Source organism: Podarcis melisellensis, assembly GCF_964234715.1.
Source record: "Podarcis melisellensis genome assembly, chromosome: 5".
NCBI lineage: Eukaryota > Metazoa > Chordata > Lepidosauria > Squamata > Lacertidae > Podarcis > Podarcis melisellensis.
In genome coordinates this window covers 21,249,011-21,268,506 of record NC_138537.1, presented here as the reverse complement: position 1 = coordinate 21,268,506, position 19,496 = coordinate 21,249,011, and the positions used below count along the sequence as shown (strand labels likewise).

The 19,496-nt window shown below is 43.5% G+C and overlaps 1 protein-coding gene and 1 long non-coding RNA gene across 9 annotated transcripts in view; one reads left to right on the top strand and one right to left on the bottom strand.

The window, feature by feature from the left end:
* The window catches only part of VEPH1 (ventricular zone expressed PH domain containing 1), a 159,054-nt gene that overhangs the window by 118,774 nt on the left and 20,784 nt on the right, over positions 1-19,496 (bottom strand). For 4 of the 8 annotated variants that reach the window (XM_081910907.1, XM_081910912.1, XM_081910913.1 and 1 more), the window contains exons 2-5: positions 15,951-16,031; positions 14,032-14,158; positions 1,728-1,978; positions 323-538 (exon numbers count right to left, since the gene is read on the bottom strand). In XM_081910907.1, coding sequence (XP_081767033.1) covers positions 323-538; positions 1,728-1,865 — 354 coding nt within the window. In that variant the 5' untranslated portion in view covers positions 1,866-1,978; positions 14,032-14,158; positions 15,951-16,031. Of the gene's footprint in view, positions 1-322; positions 539-1,727; positions 1,979-7,057; positions 7,226-14,031; positions 14,159-15,950; positions 16,032-17,092; positions 17,115-17,299; positions 17,638-19,496 lie in introns of those variants that run through there. The other 4 variants (XM_081910909.1, XM_081910910.1, XM_081910908.1 and 1 more) reach the window with 4 other exon arrangements.
* Positions 8,066-18,152, top strand: LOC309370035. The gene is made up of 3 exons (XR_014168376.1): positions 8,066-8,094; positions 8,229-8,457; positions 17,859-18,152. It is a non-coding gene; the product is annotated as an uncharacterized lncRNA (long non-coding RNA).

The following is a 19,496-nucleotide window of genomic DNA, read 5'->3' as shown; positions in this document are numbered from 1 at the left end:
TCCTCCAGGAAGCAGCCTGGAAGCATGGGACAAGGGCGTGCAGCGCGCCCGCTGCTCCCAAGCCTCACCCAAGCCACCGTAAAGAAAGGGGAAGGGGGGTATTGTCTTTTTTTCCTTTTACTCCCTCCAATTTTAAAGGCGCGGCTTATATTTGTGTGCAGCTTATTTTCAGACCAATACGGTACCTGAGAAAGCCTGTGGCTATGGGGAGGTTCCAAATCAAGGCTAGGGCAGTTCTCCAGTCAACCAAAAAAGCTGGTTGTTTGTGAAAAAAAGCACTGATCATTGCCAAGGACAATGTGCTTTGGTATAACACTCTCACCTGCAAAATGCAGCTCATAATATCAGAAGCAATCTTTGCATGTGGTGTATCTTCATCTTTCCCCGAAGGTTTCAGATTGTGCTCTAAGCAAGATTCCCAGAGTGCAACAAGGGCTTTCCCATGTTTCTCTATGGATTCTGTTTCCCTGATGGCCGTTGTGATTCGAGTGATACAGATCTCCACAACTGCCTGGTCGTTGTCATTCGTTTGGTAGTCCTGATTGAGGCAAAACAGTTTGTGAGGCTTAGGTATGGTACTCAAGTGTCATCAGAATGAACCAAGGAGGTTAAATCTCTCCCATACACCATACCAATCTATAGCTTTAGACAGAACTTTCAATTTTATTTATGTCACTGCTCTACAAGCAAGTTTTCTCCTGATTGACACTTGCTCCAATCTAGCTCTAAAGAGCATGTTTTCTGAGGGAAAGCAGTGTGAGGCAAAAGCAAAACCACTCTGACCCAAACCTAGAAAGCATGGGACAAATGGGAAACTGCTTGAACCCTTGCTTTCTCAGCAGTGTATGCAGAAGTGTAGACAAGCCCTATAAATTGGTGACGCACTGTGGATAGTACTACTTTCCTCCAATTCTACTGCCAATCAATTTGAAGGGATGACCCCATGTGCTGGTGTTGATGTGCACTTATTATCAGCCCCTCTCAGGTTCCTTCCCAATCTTTCTTTCTTCCCACCTCCCCAAGCGGAAAAGGCTCAAATTCTTATTCCATCCTTTGAAAGGAAAAGGTTCTCTGTCCTACTCATTCCTTTCTGTCCATCTCCATGATTTTTCTTTGGGGGAATGTTGGAGAATAATGATATCTGAAATTTTCTAAGGCTTCATTCATGTGACATCTTAACTGAATTATCTGAATTTGGAAATCATATGAAAACGTGTGTGCAACGAAAAATATGTATCACTGATGCCCTCTAGTGGGAATTAACTTTTAGACTTGGTTTCTTAAGGAAAATCTTTTTATGAAATGTTTTTCAAATGTTAAGAACTAAGAGCTGGTGCAATATAAAGGAGCATGTGCAAAATGGGGGGGGGAATACCTATTTCCCCCTTCCCCACCTTGCTAAAAATGGACTTCTTTTCAGGTGTACATAATTGAGGCTGGCCCATTTTGAAACCCTCACACTACGATAAAAACTATCTTGCCCCCCCCCCCCCTTTCTCCCATTTCAGGCAGTGGATGACTGGAAATTTATTCTCACAATAACTGTGTAAAGCTCTCTCCCATTTTACCTATGGTAAACTGAAGGAGAAATTCTGCATTCACTGTGTGTGTGTGATTTACCCTCACATTCTTCAAATGTGAACTCTTTTGAGATGCTCATGTTTTCTGATCCATTATTATACATTCCATCTCACACTCAAAGAAAGGGCAATAAATGCATTACTTACTGGAGATGAACTAATAGTTTTTATTTGCTCGAGAGCTTCTGACAGACATCCTTCTATTTCAGAATCGTCTAAGGAGAAGAGGTCCCCTGCACGTGAAAGATCCTTTTGTCCCAAAACGAGTCCAAAGAGATGGTGCATAGTTGATGGTTCGGCCAGAACGTGCTTCAGTCAATAATCCATCATCAAGAAGGTGTCCCTCTCCCACACATAAGATTCTTTTTCACATATTTTTGGACCTCGTCTGCCATAATCTGAGAAGAAGAAATAGATTAACAAGAATGCTTGGCTCTCTAAAAAAATTTTTTTTAAAGAAATAATCATGGGCATAACCACAAAGACACCAGTACTATATTAATTTTTAATACAGTTATACAGTACTTAATAGGGACGCGGGTGGCACTGTGGGTTAAACCACAGAACCTAGGGCTTGCCAATCAGAAGGTTGGCGGTTAGAATTCCAGGGTGAGCTCCCGTTGCTCAGTCCCAGCTCCTGCCCACCTAGCAGTTCGAAACACATCAAAGTGCAAGTAGATAAAAAGGTACCGCTCCAGCAGGAAGGTAAACGGTGTTTCCATGTGCTGCTCTGGTTCGCCAGAAGCGGCTTAGTCATGCTGGCCACATGACCCGGAAGCTGTATGCCGGCTCCCTCGGCAACTAAAGCGAGATGAGCACCGCAACCCCAGAGTCGTCTGCGACAGGACCTAATGGTCAGGGGTCCTTTTACCTTTTTACAGTATTTAATATTTAACACAGTACTATATTAATTTTTTAAGCATTTCAATGCAGAAGTGAAATGCACTCAACTATATATGGTAACTTATTAAAAACAATTAAATACATTTAAATAAATAAAAACAATTTATTGGTCTTTTTTTTCTTTCTGAAAGCAGAATCTGTTTTTTATTCATGTGATGAGCTGCCTTGGGTCCTGCACTGGGAGAAAAGCAGGATATATATATAAAAAAAAATATCCCCCACCCATCTAACCAGGTTATGAAATTAGATGTTTTTTGGCGAAGATAAATAACGGAATAGCAAGATCTGCCCCAAACTTTATTGATTTCAACAGGAATTATATGCTGGTGATGGAAGCATTAGAGAAAATATATAGAACTTTAAAGAACAAAGATGCCAATGGTGAGGAAATATACTAGTGAATGGTAAGACAACAGGAATATTCCTTTGACCCTAAAAGGCAAAACCACATGTGCTTCTCAGAAACATTTGCAGCAATTTTTTTCTGTGCATTATTAAGCTCCCTCCCACCCTTCCTCCAGTAAGAAGGGCTGGAAACTTACTTAAAATGAAAAGTTATACTTGGGGCAGCGGAGGGGGGAACCATATTCTATGCTATGCAAAGTGATCACAAGTAGACCTTTAGTTCGTCAGGCTGAGTTGGTTTTTGTGAGAAAGTGCATTTCATCTGCTGTCCCTGCCCTTGTCAAATTCGCTGCTATCCACATATTCTTAATTTGTGAGTGTAATGTTGTGATTTTTGCATTGCTGTAATATTTTTATTTTGCGGTTTTAACTGATGGGAGCCACTTTGTGCAACGCATATCTGTTAGAAAGGTGGCGGGCAAATCAACTATATAGACACCTTAAGCTTTAAATTGATATCCCCCTATTCAATGGGTTCGCGCATGAGTTCTGTTGTACAATGGAACCCCCATGCACAAGCACCAGAGGAAGGGGCGACTGCTCAATGGCCCAGCAGATGTTTTGCACTGAGGTTGCAGGGTCACTATCCAGCACCTCAAGTTAAATGGAACCCTGGCAGAAGGGCTGCGAAAGACTACGGAAGGCCAATACAAGTCAGAAAGGCCAGGCTTTTGATTCCTTATGAGGTCATATTATCTCTTCATACATTTCAATGGAAAATAAAATTTGGAATTCCCATTATTTTGGGCTGGAGCCATGTGTTAGCATCTTACTGCAAGGCTTTTGAGCTAACTTCCCCATGTATTTTGATAGAACAGAGCAGAATGGAGCACTTTTCTTTCAATGGTGAATGCACTCTCCTCCCTTGGCATTTATTTGTCCTCCCTCTGGTTGGTTCCATAGTACAGTGGTGGAGCATTCCCCGCTGGCACAAGAGGCATGCATGCGCCGGCAGGAACTAAGCAGGGCCAAGCTGCATCTGGCCGCACAGTGGGGAGCCCGCCTGGCCGACTCAGACGATGCTGCCCTGCTTTGAGAGGCGCACTCACGGCACCCTGCAAGCCCAACATCGCTTTGCGAGACTCGCAGAAATGGAGCAGGGCTGGCAGGGCACATTCCTGTTGCGTCCTCCTCAAGCCGCCAGCTCAAGCCTGTTGCATCCTCCTCCACCTGCTGGGGGGCAGGTGAGAAGGACACAACAGCTCATGGCACGCTGCGAGCGCAGCACTGCTTTGTGCCCTGCATCCTTCTCACCTGCCCCTCAGGCTGCAGGGCGCCATGAGAAGCGCAACAGCTCACGACATGGCAGGGCGTCAGGAGGAATGTGCCCCTGCCAGCACCCCCATGTTACTCCTCTGCCATGATAGAATATGTTGTTGGACCTATGTATCCAGACTTTCTCTGCAGATGCACACAGTAGGAGCCCACAATGGACCCTCCTAGCTACTCTTTGCATGCAGCGTCTGCATCTTGCATCCCCAATCTAACCCTTGTCTTTTGCAGCTAAGTCATGCCATTTCATTAGGGCAGGGGCACCTTACTTGCCAAGGACGCGGGTGGCGCTGTGGGTTAAATCACAGAGCCTAGGACTTGCCGATCAGAAGGTCGGCAGTTCGAATCCCCGCGACGGGGTGAGCTCCTGTTGCTCAGTCTCTGCTCCTACCAAACTAGCAGTTCAAAAGCACGTCAAAGTGCAAGTAGATAAATAGGTACTGCTCTGGCGGGAAGGTAAACGGCATTTCCGTGTGCTGCTCTGGTTCGCCAGAAGCAGTTTAGTCATGCTGGTCACATGACCCGGAAGCTGTATGCAGGCTCCTTCAGCCAATAAAGCGAGATGAGTACCGCAACCCCAGAGTCGGTCACGACTGGACCTAATGGTCAGGGGTGCCTTTAACTTTTACCTTACTTGCCAGCAACAGCAACAGCCAAGTAGTAGGGTCTCACACACACACACACACACACACACACACACACGTACGTCACTGATGGCTGTGCAATTATAGCAGCTGTACAGGCCATGGTGCAAACAACAACCTCCTGTAAAAATTCACTTAGCCAGGTCTGTGCAATATGTATAGCACATTTTTTAAAGAAAACAAATGTCAAGGGTAGCCACATAAACCTGCAGGATCTGGGTTCAGTCAACTTGTCAACTGCTAGCAATCTGTCAGCATGAGGATATTTTTAAAAAATACAACAGGACTTAGAAAAGAAGAAGCCTCAATATCTTGCATTCAGCAAAAACCCCACCTATATAATATATATAAAAGAACCTATTGGTTTTTGCTTTTCCTGGCTTCATACCTGAAATAATAACAGATGGTGTGCCATTAGGCTTCCTGCAACTGAAGCTCTTCAGTGTATAATTAGAATTAGAGGCAAATGTAACTCTTTTCAGCAGAGTTTTGCTCCAAAGAAATAGCTGGTTTATACATCATGGCAAGGTTTGCACACGACTGCCATGGGAGTTACAGTAGCCTAAAGTACAGTAGCCTGATGGGAGCATCGGTTCACACAAACACCTTTACCATATGAGCACAGCACAACAGCGATCTGACAGCTGCCCCACAAACTTCCAGATTGAGTTCAGGGCCGCTCCTGAGCTCTCAGCTGTGATTACTGAAGAAGAGCCAGTGTAGCGTAGTGGTTAGATTGTTGGATTAGGATGTGGGAGAGCAGGGTTCAAATCCCCACAGAGCCATGAAACTCACTGGATGCCCTTGGGCCACTCACAGTATCTCAGACCAATTTACCTCCCAGGGTTGTTGGGAAGATAATAAACAAGGAGAGAACCACAGGTGCCACTTTGACCTCCTTGGAGGATAGGTGCAATATATTGTAATGACAAATATAAACATGGATTCAGCACATCTCAGAACTCATGTTGTCAATGTTAGCACATTGTACACTGGACACACAAACACACGCCCAACAGTGCCTGTGGTATAAAGTCAGGCTTACAATCCCGCTTACAATTTGCAAAAGTCTGTGGCTGTCTGCCTTAGTAGAGTAGAGAGATAACCACTCCAAGGCACAAGTGATAGCACTCTCTAATTTTTGAAGTTGGCATGTGCCCACTAATGAACTGATGGACCTAATAATTTTTTTAAAAAATCTCATGTCACTAATCTCATGGGCTAATTGACACCCAAAGCAAAAAAGCAAGTTTGCCTGTTTACCCTTGTGATTGTTATTCTCTCTGAGTGATACTCTTACTACAGGGCTATGTGAATATCCTAAATGCAATCCAACTTCTTACTTCACTATGACACTTCTCTTTACCCTGCTAAAGAAAAGCAGCCCCTTTTCAGTTCTTGGCAACACTGCACATGGAAGTATAAGCTAAATTTTTTTAATGCTACCTTGCTTTGCACACTAACTTCCCTGTCCATTGCAATCCAGTCGTGTGTGTGTGTGTGTGTGTGTGTGTGTGTGTGTGTGTGTGTATATTAGGCCACATTATGGAATGGAAGCCAGCTTCCCATTTATATAATTCCGCTAGCCATGCAGTAGGAAGAGGTCACCTCCAGCACACATTTCACTGTCAGTACCTTTCAGTCCGGGTACAAAATGTAGTCTAAGCTCAAAAAGCTCACAGTGTCTTTTCCTGACTCTTCCTGCAAAAAACATTCAAATTGTATCTCACCTAAAATGTCAGTCTGACCTTTAACTGCAAAGCTGGAAGAGTAAAATAGTTTGTACTGAACCACCTCCTTCCATTAGGCCCAATGACACTGATTTAATACCATTCATGTCAATACAATTTTTTTAAAAATTGTGTAGAACACAATAAAGTATAGTGGCAGGAAATCCCTCTATAAAAACATCCAGTTTGTGTATTATTTTTCCTGCCATAAAATGGACACCTGTCATCTTTTCCTCTTGCCCTTTTAAAAACAAATATTACAGAGTTATCCATAAATGAATATACATCTTGGTAGTTAGCAAACACAGCCTAACAATAAAACATGAGGCAGGGGGTAAATCAAAACTGCACTGACAAGTCAGGTTCTCTGTCTGATTCAGTAGCCTAAATGACAGAACACTTGAAATCAACAAAAGTACTGTGGTATGAGAAAACAGGTTCAAAATAGAGGGGCTTTTTCAGCATTCCTGATTTTACTTTAGAAAGGAACCCTTTTAGAAAGGAAGCATATACAATGCTTTACCTGAACATGACTCCAGAACAGCATCCACAGGTAGGGCTTTTTGGTTTCTCTCTCTCTCTTTTTTTTGCAGCGGCAAAGTTGCGTATTTTGAGAATCAGGGTTGATGTGCAGCTTTGCCTGTTTGTTGCAACAGTCCAGCATCCAAGGGCACAACAAGTGGAAAGTTATGGAATCTACTGTTAACGCAGTGAACCTGAAGCTGTTAATTACAGGGCCACGAATAAAGAATTTGAGGAATGCAGCCTAAAGCAGCCTTAAAAAGTTACCAAGGGCTTCATCAGGTGACCAGAAAGGACCTAAAAGCAGAGCAGCCTTAACTGTGAATGAAAGCCTCTATTATTGGGACAAAAGCTGAAAAAGCCTGTTCGACTTGAGTGCCCGTTGTTTCCAGTGGATAAAAGAGAGCTCTCTGTTGGTGGAAAATTATCCTCTCCTGGGAAGACACCCCAGTGGGCTTGCAATATTTTTTGTTCTTTGAAAGAGAGCAAATGAATGAAACTTCTGTGGAGACGCCATTATTTCTCCAAAGAATAAAACAGCTCATGAATACAAAAAAGGCCTGAAGGAGCTGCCTGCAGCCCTCTTGGGTCAGTTTATGATATGTAATACCCACAACCCCAACATATTTGTGCACTTCAACATGAACATGTCATAGCAATGCAACTCAGGAAGCCTCTACACACAGAGAGAGTTCAATTGGTTTGTCATTTCCTCGAAACCAGGGAATCTTGGGAACTGTAGTTCTGTGCAGATTTTAACAAGAGAATTATCAGTGCCCTCAGTTCTCAGGACTGGAGTAGCCACAGCAGTGGCGTAGCGTGGGGGGTGCAGGGGGGGCCGGGCGCACCGGGCGCAACATCTGGGGGTTAGGGTTAGGGGGCGCAAATCCACGGGTTAGGGGGCGCAAATCCACGGGTTAGGGAGCGCAAATTACTTGCCTTGCCCCGGGTGCTGACAACCCACGCTACACCACTGAGCCATAGCAACAGAGCTCTTCTGAAGCCAATATAACAAGGCTGGCCTACCCATGACTCAAGGTGCGGCAACCACCTCAGGCAGCAGTATCAACGGCGGGGGGCACACTTTTTTGAAAAAATCCTAATGTGTAATACGGCCCCAGTATTACAATTCCTGAATTCATTTCAGCCTCTCGTTTCTTTATACATTCCAGGAATAAACACAAGATGGAAGTGAAATGAAACATCAGCAACCGCTGTCAAAATCAGTGTTTCTCATCTTGACCCACCGTCATTTTGTCGGAGGATAGGGAACCAGCGGCTCTCCAGATGTTGCTCCACTCCCACAAACCCCAGCCAGCATGGTCAATGTTCTGGGATGATGGGGATTATAATCCAACAACATCTGGAGGATCACAGATTTCCCAGCCCAATAGGAGGCTGGTGAGTGGAATCCACAGCTTTTGATTATCATATACAGTGAGGCGCACCCCTTATCACAAGATAGTGTTTCTTTAAAAACATGGAAAGCTGTCTTAATTGACCATTGATCCATCCAGCCTGGTACTGTCTGCTCTGACTGACCATGGTTTTCTTGGGTCTTGGGCAGTGGCCTTTCTTCATCTTTTCAACTAGAGATGCCCAGGAATGAATCTGGGACCTTTGCATGTGCTCTACTGCTAAGCTCTAGTTCTTCCCCGAAGGAGTTTTTTTTTTTTGGGGGGGGGGAATTCATCCCAGATGTATTTTGCAATGTGTTTATTAGGTATATATGACACAATATAAGGTATGGTGCCTGCCTCTGGGGCCTATATAAGCCTTGTATCATTTACCTCTTATCACTAGAGCCTGAATAGAACTAGATTAAGTGATTTATAGCACAAAGCAAACTTGCCGGCTTACATTTTTTGCCCCTTCGCTTTAAGGAAATAGGAACAATTCTAAGAAAAATGCATTTGGCTCAAGCAGTCATTTAAGGAAGTTATAAATGAGACTTGCCCTTTTAGGTGAAACATGTTTCAGTCAAAGGTTTTTTCCTCAAGCTTTGTTTTTTCCTCCTAATATTTTCTTCCAGAAAAATAAAACCTTCTTCCTCATGCTAACTGAACAAGAGAATAATTGTTACATGTTTTGAAGGCAACTTCTACATATTTGAAATTTATCACTTGCCCTCTCTGCTCTCCTTAATTTTCTTCATGTTAAGCAGCAAACATTCACTTCCTTGAACCTTTCATTTGATGTCTCAACCTTCTCCAAAAAAGACCTTACTGTTCAGGTACTTACATATGGGAGAAGAGAGTATTCTTGATAAACTGATCCCAAGTTCTTTAGGGCTTTAAAGATTAAAACCAGTACTTTAAATTGGGCCCACAAATGGATGGGGAGCAAGGGCATCTGACAAGGACAGACATAAATGGTCAAAGGGACGAGTCCCATTTAATAAAAGGTAAAGGTACCCCTGCCCGTACGGGCCAGTCTTGACAGACTCTGGGGTTGTGCGCCCATCTCACTTAAGAGGCCAGGGGCCAGCGCTGTCCGGAGACACTTCCGGGTCACGTGGCCAGCGTGACATCGCTGCTCTGGCGAGCCAGAGCCGCACACGGAAACGCAGTTTACCTTCCCGCTGGTAAGCGGTCCCTATTTATCTACTTGCACCCGGAGGTGCTTTCGAACTGCGAGGTTGGCAGGCGCTGGGACCGAGCAGCGGGAGCGCACCCCGCCGCAGGGATTCGAACCGCCGACCTTTCAATCGGCAAGTCCTAGGCGCTGAGGCTTTAACCCACAGCGCCACCTGCGTCCCACCCCACTTAATAACCTTGCAGTATTAGTCTGAGCTAACTGTTCCAGACCATCTTTAAAGGCAGCCCCATCCACATTACTCTAAACAGGAGGTTACCAGAGCATGGGCTAATTTTGGTCCAGGCTCTCTCCTTCCAGCTTAGATCACAGCTGGTATATGAGCTGAGGCAAACTGTGCGGAGATTTCAACAACACACATTTAAAACTAGCTTTTACATTCTGATAGTTTATGTCCATGCCTTTAAAAGTAACATAGCAGCAATATGTTTGCATGGAATGTTTTGGCCAGGGATGGTGGGGCTACCTAAATTGACTTTGGGGAAAGTAGCTTCCAGACAGTGGGATGAAACCCAACACAATAATGTCTCACCTGATGGCCTGTTTGCTCTGATGCTGAAAACAGATGTGTGAATCTACATTCTACACAATTTATTAATCACAAATTCTCTAACCCAACCTTAAATATGAAACGCAACCCAGACCTGACTTGGTTCAACTTAAACGCCACGTTTGCATTGATTTTAATGAAATGATGCAGGCATTCTGGCTAGCATGGTTTATGCTTAAAGCCAGTTTAAAATCAATAAAACTAGACTGGTTTCAATCCAAAACCTTCATCAGACATGTGGCAAATTGTAACTTTTGAGTACCAAGTGTTCATTTTCTCATTCTGGATAATATGAAAGTCCTGACAGGGGAAAAGACAGGGTATAAATAAATAACTATATAATAATAAATTTTCCTCTTTGGCCATAACATGTTTGCCATCCTTTGCATCCTTCCAGAGCAACATAAGTTGTTTTATTTTTATTGTTGTAGAATTCATAGAATCTCTCAGGCAACTTTTCAACAACATTCACAAATATCTTTCCAGTGAAAGGAAAGGATTAACAATATCTTGAAAGAGAGCATCTTACTTCCACAAAGCATGTATGGGCTACTGCAGTTCCCATGGGATCAGACACATACATTGAGACACTTCCTACAAAACAGCCATTGTTTCTTACATGTCTCTCAGTTTCCTTCTGTCACGACGGGCTCCTGCCCTTCATTTTGACTAACCAGGCCATAGACGGAATGTAAACTCACATAAGCAAATAAAGATGCCAGCTCCAACCGAAGTATTCAGGGAAGTGATTCAGTCCAAGTTGTTCTGCATATGTTTTATACTTTGCACTTGTAAATTCAGCTCTTTATACTGCTTATTGTTAATGAAGCTGTCCCAAGAATTAGTGTTCATCTATATGGCTATACAGTGGTACCTCAGGTTACATATGCTTCAGGTTACATACACTTCAGGTTACACACTCCGCTAACCCAGAAATAGTGCTTCAGGTTAAGAACTTTGCTTCAGGATAAGAACAGAAATCGGGCTCCGGCAGCACGGCAGCAGCAGGAGGCTCCATTAGTTAAAGTGGTACCTCAGGTTAAGAACAGTTTCAGGTTAAGAACAGACCTCCAGAACGAATTAAGTACTTAACCCAAGGTACCACTGTACACACACTGTCATTTTCAGCTACAAATTTCACGTTACTAACTTAAAAGATTCCTTACCATATTGAAAGGGTGAGATTTATTACAGAGGGAAAGTTATTGCGTGGACAGGCGGAGTCCCCAGATCCCGCGCGGTCCCCCCGTCATGTGGAATAACGACTCAAGACAACGTACTATGGGATTAAATTGGCCACAACTTTATTAAATTTCAAATGTGGGTAGACCTTGGCTCAGGCATTGGGCGTTCTCCCTCCCCAGTCCCCAGCCGGGGACCTAGGGAGCGTCAGGGTTATCCAGTGTGGGGGGGGGGATGGGCCGGCTCTGGAGAACATATGTTCAAGCAGAGATAGCCGCCCCCGTAACGCTGCCGCCGCAGGGGAGAGCAATGACGACCTTTCGGCGTACGGTCAAAGCCTCCCTTCAGAAAACCCCTTTAACGGGGAACCCTGGTATCGCCGCCGCAAAGAGGAAGATGGACAAAAGGATTCCGCCCAAGGCCTGATACCGCCAAAGTTGTGATGTTTTGCTACTGGAAAGGCGAAACCTGCCAATGCAGGGAAATTCCTTTCCGGCCCTTTAACAGCGACCTTAACGTAGCAGCGCCCGCATACCTGTGAAGAAAAGTTAACCTGCAAAACCTGTGAGGAAAATTAACCTGCAAAATAAGACATTGACTGAGGGTGGGTAGGGTGGGAGAAGCTCTGGAGCCAAGTGAGAATTCCCAGGTAAGATCCTCCCTCCTTTGTGTGGGCAGGTAATCCCTCCCCTACCTGGCCTGGTCTCCTTGGCAACTCTTCCCCCAGGTGGGATTGGACAACTGACTGAGGTAGGCGGAGACCTCCAGGTATCCCACCTGAGGGAAGGCAAAGCCAAGCCTATGCTGTTGGAGCCGCTCCAGATCTAGGGGCTGCACGCGTCCACGCAAAGGGCGCCCCCCGTTTAAGTGGGGAGCGGTCATTATAAAGATGGTTTTCTTATAGTAGAGTCTAATTTGGGGGTATATACATGTCTTTCATCGTCGTTAGAGCTTATGCTCCTGTAGATGGGCAAAACCCAAAGATCCACAGTGGTAGAGTATGTGTTTTGCAAGCCTCAGGTTCCAGGTTCAGTCCCTGGCATCTCCAGGTAGAGCAACCAGGAATGTCCCATCTGAACCCCCGGAGAGCAGCTGCCAGTCATTGCAGACAAGCTGAGCTAGATCAGGCTTTCTCAACCTTGGGTACCCAGAAGTTGTTGGACTACAAATCCCATAATCCGTGACCACTGCTCCTGCTAGCTAGGGATGATGGGAGGTGTATTCCAACAAATCTGGGGACCCAAGGTTAAGAAAGGCTGGGCTGGATGGACCAGAAGTCTGACTTATTATATTACATTCTAGACCCATTTAGATCTAGGCCTCTGCTGCAGTGCTGGTAGGAAAAGAAAAGTTGGAAATCTACAATATGCAAGAGTTTCTTTAAATCTCAGCGTACATTTTAGCATACTTCTGGTGTGGCCAACTTGAAAGGCTGCCTTCTCTCATAGGAACCTGTCCAAACATTGCAGTCATTCAGAATGACTTGCTTTGCATCCTGTTATGTTCAGAGGCTCATCTGGCTGCTGGAGTGCAAGACAGGATCTTGTCATTTGTCGTGCCCACAACTCCCAGGCAGCCAGATAGACCCCTTTCTTCATGGTTTTTTAAAATGAATTTAAAAAAACAAAAACAAAACCACACACACACCTTTGCTTCACCAGATCTCTGCTAGTTTGGGGTTTTATTCCTCTCCTGTGAAATCTTTTGATAGCTTTAATTTTAGGGGATTTTAAAATTGGTGACTGTATTTTTAAATCTTATTTTTGTTTTTAATGATGTTTTAAACTTTTTGATGATTAAAAGATGCCCTGAAGATCAATCTGGGCAGGACCCAAGGTTAAGAAAGGCTGGGCTGGATGGACCAGAAGTCTGACTTATTATATTACATTCTAGACCCATTTAGATCTAGGCCTCTGCTGCAGTGCTGGTAGGAAAAGAAAAGTTGGAAATCTACAATATGCAAGAGTTTCTTTAAATCTCAGCGTACATTTTAGCATACTTCTGGTGTGGCCAACTTGAAAGGCTGCCTTCTCTCATAGGAACCTGTCCAAACATTGCAGTCATTCAGAATGACTTGCTTTGCATCCTGTTATGTTCAGAGGCTCATCTGGCTGCTGGAGTGCAAGACAGGATCTTGTCATTTGTCGTGCCCACAACTCCCAGGCAGCCAGATAGACCCCTTTCTTCATGGTTTTTTAAAATGAATTTAAAAAAACAAAAACAAAACCACACACACACCTTTGCTTCACCAGATCTCTGCTAGTTTGGGGTTTTATTCCTCTCCTGTGAAATCTTTTGATAGCTTTAATTTTAGGGGATTTTAAAATTGGTGACTGTATTTTTAAATCTTATTTTTGTTTTTAATGATGTTTTAAACTTTTTGATGATTAAAAGATGCCCTGAAGATCAATCTGGGCAGAAAACTGATGTAAAAATATTTAAATACAATAGATTTTTTTTATAAAGGTTTTCCAAAATACTGGTGTCCAGCATCAGGGATGGGCAGAACAAGTGGAACCCAACTGGTCTGAGGCACAGGGTAGAAAAATATAGACTTTACCTCCTCTCCAGACACCAATATGGGTGACATGATAAAATACAGTTTTACTGGTTGGGCCACTAACATATTTCCTGCTTGGTAGGCCTACCTGTATCCAAATTACCCAGCGTCAGTTTCTGGTGATGCCTCATAGGTAGATAGTTTGACTTCAGAGGAATAGAAGGACTGACCTAGTCCAGTGAAAGCCTCCAGTTCTACATTCCAGTTTTTGAACCCTAATCAATTATAGAAAGAAAAAACAAATCAATCAGATGTGTATGCTTAAGGAGCAATCCTAAATATGGAAGCCAGTATAAATTATGAGGCTTTAAATTAAGATGGCGTAAAATATGCTAGATCCAAACTCTGTTCAGGGGCAGGGCTACTACTGGCTGAGCTGGCCAAAATCTCAGCAGAGACTGTAAAATAGTTTGTTACAGCTCCCTTTTTAATGGATTAATTTATGCCACATCGTGTGACAATGCTGGAGAAACTTAGGATCCAGCATAAAACTTCCTCCTGTCCCACTCCACAAAATAATAATAATAATAATAATAATAATAATAATAATAATAATAAATTTTATTTATATCCCGCCCTCCCCAGCCGAAGCTGGGCTCAAGGTGGCTAACAACAATCAAAATAGTCCAACATTCTAAAAACATTCATTATAAAATTAATTAAAATCAAATTAAAATCAAATTAATGGCAACCATCAAGCAAAATTCTGTGCAGATTGCCAGAGGAGGGGGTCAGGCTGCGCCCTGACCAAAGGCCTGGTGGAACAGCTCTGTCTTGCAGGCCCTGCAGAAAGATGTCAGGTCCCGCAGGGCCCTAGTCTCTTGTGACAGAGCGTTCCACCAGATTGGAGCCACAGCCGAGAAAGCCCTGGCTCTAGTTGAGGCCAGCCTAACCTCTCTGTGACCTGGGATCTTTAGGGTGTTTTTATTTGCAGACCGTAAATTTCTCTGTGGGACATACCCGGAGAGGCGGTCCCGTAGGTACGAGGGTCCTAGGCCGTATAGGGCTTTAAAGGTTAAATCCAGCACCTTAAACATCCCCAGAATGCCCGCTTTTCAGCACTTATATCAGCTTAAGAACCACCAGGCTATGTTCAGCCAGCTGTGCCCCAGCTGAGCGAGGCTAAGAAGTAGATATGCTCAGCTGGAGACCTGCTAGACCCTAACCTGGGAGATATAGCTTTAGGATTGACTTTAGTCTGTATAATACATAGCATGAGGATGTAGTCTTCCTTCCTTGACAAAAGGAGGTCATAAAATCCACTCCACTTTGTTAAATTAAAATACAGTGGTACCTCAGGTTAAGTACTTAATTCGTTCCAGAGGTCCGTTCTTAACCTGAAACTGTTCTTAACCTGAAGCACCACTTTAACTAATGGGGCTTCCTGCTGCTGCCGCGCCGCCACAGCACGATTTCTGTTCTTATCCTGAAGCAAAGTTCTTAACCTGAAGCACTATTTCTGGCTTAGTGGAGTGTGTAACCTCAAGTGTACGTAACCCGAGGTACCACTGTAAACCTACATTTTAAAGGCTATGAATATATTATATATTTTTATTTGTGAGGTGATTCTTCAGCCAGAATCAGAAGCAAACCCTGCACCCTTTTAACCATTAGATTAGAAACATGACCTACACCTGGGATCAGGTACAGGCAATATGTCCTTCCGAATTTAGTAGACCAACATTAATGCCCATAATCAGGTCATTACAGGACAACAGTTCTTTGAAGACTATTGCCTGAAATGCTGAAACAAATGTAGCTAACATTTGCTACAGTATTTGAGCCGTTCATGTATCCTTCTGAGCTGTTTAGTGACAACTGAGCAGCAACAATACATTTGCAGAAGATGAAGGAATAGCACAATGTTATTTTATAATCTTCTACTTTGCAATACTTCTGCACTGAATATTAAATCCCAAATTAATGTTTCTATAAAGAGTTGAAGGTTAAGAGGTGCAGGGTTAACAAAGCGTAAGTAGATAAGGATATAACCCTAGAAACACTTACCTGGGAGTAAGCCCCAATGAATTTAAGGGGCTTAATTCATGCTGGATTGCGCTGTTAGTATGCAGTCTTGTATTCACTGAGCTGGAAGTGTGGATGGAGAAAAATTCAATTCATTCACATTTAAAGGTGAACCAATCTAATTCATACATTGCTAAACAAATTTGTAAACCGAAATACACCTATCCTTTGAAATTCACACTCCTCCAAATTTTGCAGTGTAGTTCTCCAGGCAAGTAATATGTACCAAGATACATATACTAGGTTAAAGTGTGCATAAAAATAATATATTCGTGAAAAATAATATACAAAAATGCATTATGTTGGGGGAAAATCCATATGCAAAAAACATTATATTGGGCAAAAATGCGTATCTTGGGGGAAATTTGCACTATAATTCTGCTTACTTTTCATAAGAACTTTTTAAAAATTGCAAACTGATATCAAAATATGGAGAAATGAAATTAAAATTGGAAAAATGAGAAACCAAAATACAATTCCACATACAATCTGGGAGTAAGCCCCTTTGAACACAGTGAAAATTACCTCTGAGTAAGCATGCATAACATGTTGCTGTTAGTTATGATTTATTTTCATAATATTTAGTGTATTAGTACTTAGGTGAGCCAAAACAGTTCTAGACACATTACAAACTTTTAGCAAAACTTGATTTTGGTTTAAACTGGAGACAGACAGAATGAAGCATCCCAGAGAAGCCTAAACTCAGAAAAAGCTCGATTCAAAATATCACAGTCAGTTGACTGGGACCCTCAGAATCCATTGTGAGTGCAACTACATAGCGTTTCCTCAATGCTCTTGGGGTCTGCCTCAGTGACCAGCAACTAGACATCTATTAAAGAAACTCTGCAATGAAACAATGATATTTTTGTTCTCTTAAACTGAACTTGCCCCCAAATTAAGGCTGCCACAATACAGCATTTTGTAAACGAAGGCGGCGAGAGAGAAAATGCGTTGTCCCAGAGAACTGAAGTGAAATTAAGAAAGGTGAAAAGAATCAATCTATATGTACACAGTGAAACATCACGGTCTAACAGAGCCTGCTTCCTCTTCCATAGCATCTGAACCCAATTCACACCAGATCCAGCCCACATATTTAAGAGCAACATCAATGCCAGTTCACACACAAACATCTGTAGCAATAGCCATGTCATTTCCCAATCCGCCACAACTTCTAAGGTTGCGTTTTACGCTCCCTCAGAAATCAACTTTGGTGTTTTGACATGCAGAAATCTGAGGCTCTGTACCCCCCCAACCCCACACACAATTCATTATTCATCAGTGAAAAAACTAATAGGAATGCATATTGGTTTAAGTTAATAGTTATTCATTACCTCGCAGAAAGAGGGGCAAACAACCCCTCTGCAAAGCATTAATATTTGAAGAGAAAACAGTCAAGCCTTTGGAGAAATTCTGATAAAATCCATTACAACTGTCAGAGTCCCCCTGCCAACCCCCTGCCTCTGGTATGTGAAGCTGCTGGCTGAATGTTCTGCCTTGTCAAACCAACCGTACAGTCTATTCAGTTACCCTGGAGTTGTCATGTGGAATCAAGCAAACAAATGTCTTCCCTCTGTTTCTCTCCCCAAACTCCGCCACTCTGAAACCAGATTAATTGGTTACAAAACTTAAGTGGCCGGAGTGAAAAAGGCAGCAGGAGTAGATTTGCGCCTTTGAATCATTACGGCTCTAATAGTACAGGGTTGGGGTTCTTTGTTTTGTTTTTCTTCCTGAAAGAGGAGATGAGTGCTTCTCTATTCAGTTAATGAATAAACTGCTCAACGTAGCAAAGAGCATTTTTTAGAAGTTAATATAAGTCGTAGGGCCTCTTATCAGGGAAAGAAAAGTTAGGAGACTGAACTTTCTCTCTCTCTCTCTTTTTTTTTTTTTAAGGAATACAAGAGGCTAAAGAAGGATTGTGGAGAGCCTTTCAAAAACAGTACCTGGCATTGCACCAAACCCCCAATTTAAAACTTAAAGTGTTATATGGATTTATGCAAACGCTGGATCCCTGGATATGACAGACTGTGTTGGCATGACCTATATAGCCCTAATGGGACTGGCTTCTGAGGGTAGCCAGCTTGAGCAACTGTCAGATGCATTTATGGGAAGGGCAATAGCTTAAGCAGTACAGCATTTCTCTTGCAAGCAGGTCCCAGGTTCAGTCACTGGCATCTCCAAGTACGGACAATGGTCGACGTATTATAAGGCAGCATCTTTTTTTTTTCATTTGGCAAAAGATCCAGTGGCCATAAAATTAAAAGATGCCTGCTTCTTGGGAGAAAAGCAATGACGAACCTAGACAGCATCTTAAAAAGCAGAGACATCACCTTGCCAACAAAGGTCCGTATAGTTGAAGCTATGGTTTTCCCAGTAGTGATGTATGGAAGTGAGAGCTGGACCATAAAGAAGGCTGATCGCCAAAGAATTGATGCTTTTGAGTTATGGTGCTGGAGGAGACTCTTGAGAGCCTCATGGACTGCGGGAATATCAAACCTCTCCATTCTGAAGGAAATCAGCCCTGAGTGCTCACTAAAAGGACAGATCCTGAGGCTGAGGCTCCAATACTTTGGCCACCTCATCAGAAGAGAAGACTCCCTGGAAAAGACCCTGATGTTGGGAAAGATGGAGGGCACAAGGAGAAGGGGACGACAGAGGATGAGATGGTTGGACAGTGTTCTCGAAGCTACCATCATGAGTTTGACCAAACTGCGGGAGGCAGTGGAAGACAGGAGCACCTGCAGTGCTCTGGCCCATGGGGTCATGAAGAGTTGGACACGACTAAACAACTAAACAACAACAACAACAGCCAGTGGCCCTGTTCTCGTTTTGCCCAAGACACCCAAGACACTCAAAGGCACTATGCGAAAATTCACACATCAGATCAGAAGGGGTTCCTTGGGTGTGCCTTCTCCAAAGCTCCCCCTGGTGCACAAATCCTGGAGCTGAGCCCTCATTTGAGTCTCCTGATTTCCCCTGCCATGTCTGCTCATTAGCATTGGTCCTGTCCGCTTCACTTTCTGATTCCTACCAGGTGGTTTCCTACTAGGTGATTCCTAGCCAGTGTGGTTACTGTGTCAGAATAGGACCTGGGAGGTCAGGGTTCAAGTCCCTGCTTGTCCATGATGCTTGGGCCAGTCATTGTCCCTCAACTTAGTCCATCTCACAGGGTTGGTGTGGAGATTAAAGGAAGAGGGCAGGGGGAAAACATGTGTGCCACCTTGAGCTCCTTGGAGGAAAAGGTAGGGTATAAATGCAATATAATAATAATCAATGTCGTAAGTAGCCTGTAGCCATCAAACACAATACCAACAGCAGGTGGATACAATCAAGGTGGGCAGGTATGAGAGATTTCCTTCCTTTCAAGGATGTTTTTGTTTTGGATATGAAAGAAGGGCCAGCGGGAAGAACTTTCCCTCTGAATTCAAATAGCATTGTTGGTAAAGGGAGCCATTTTCATTCTCTGCAAGGTGAAGTGGGAGGGATTATAAACCTTTTCCTCCCCACCCCTTGCAGTCCCAAGGGTGCTTC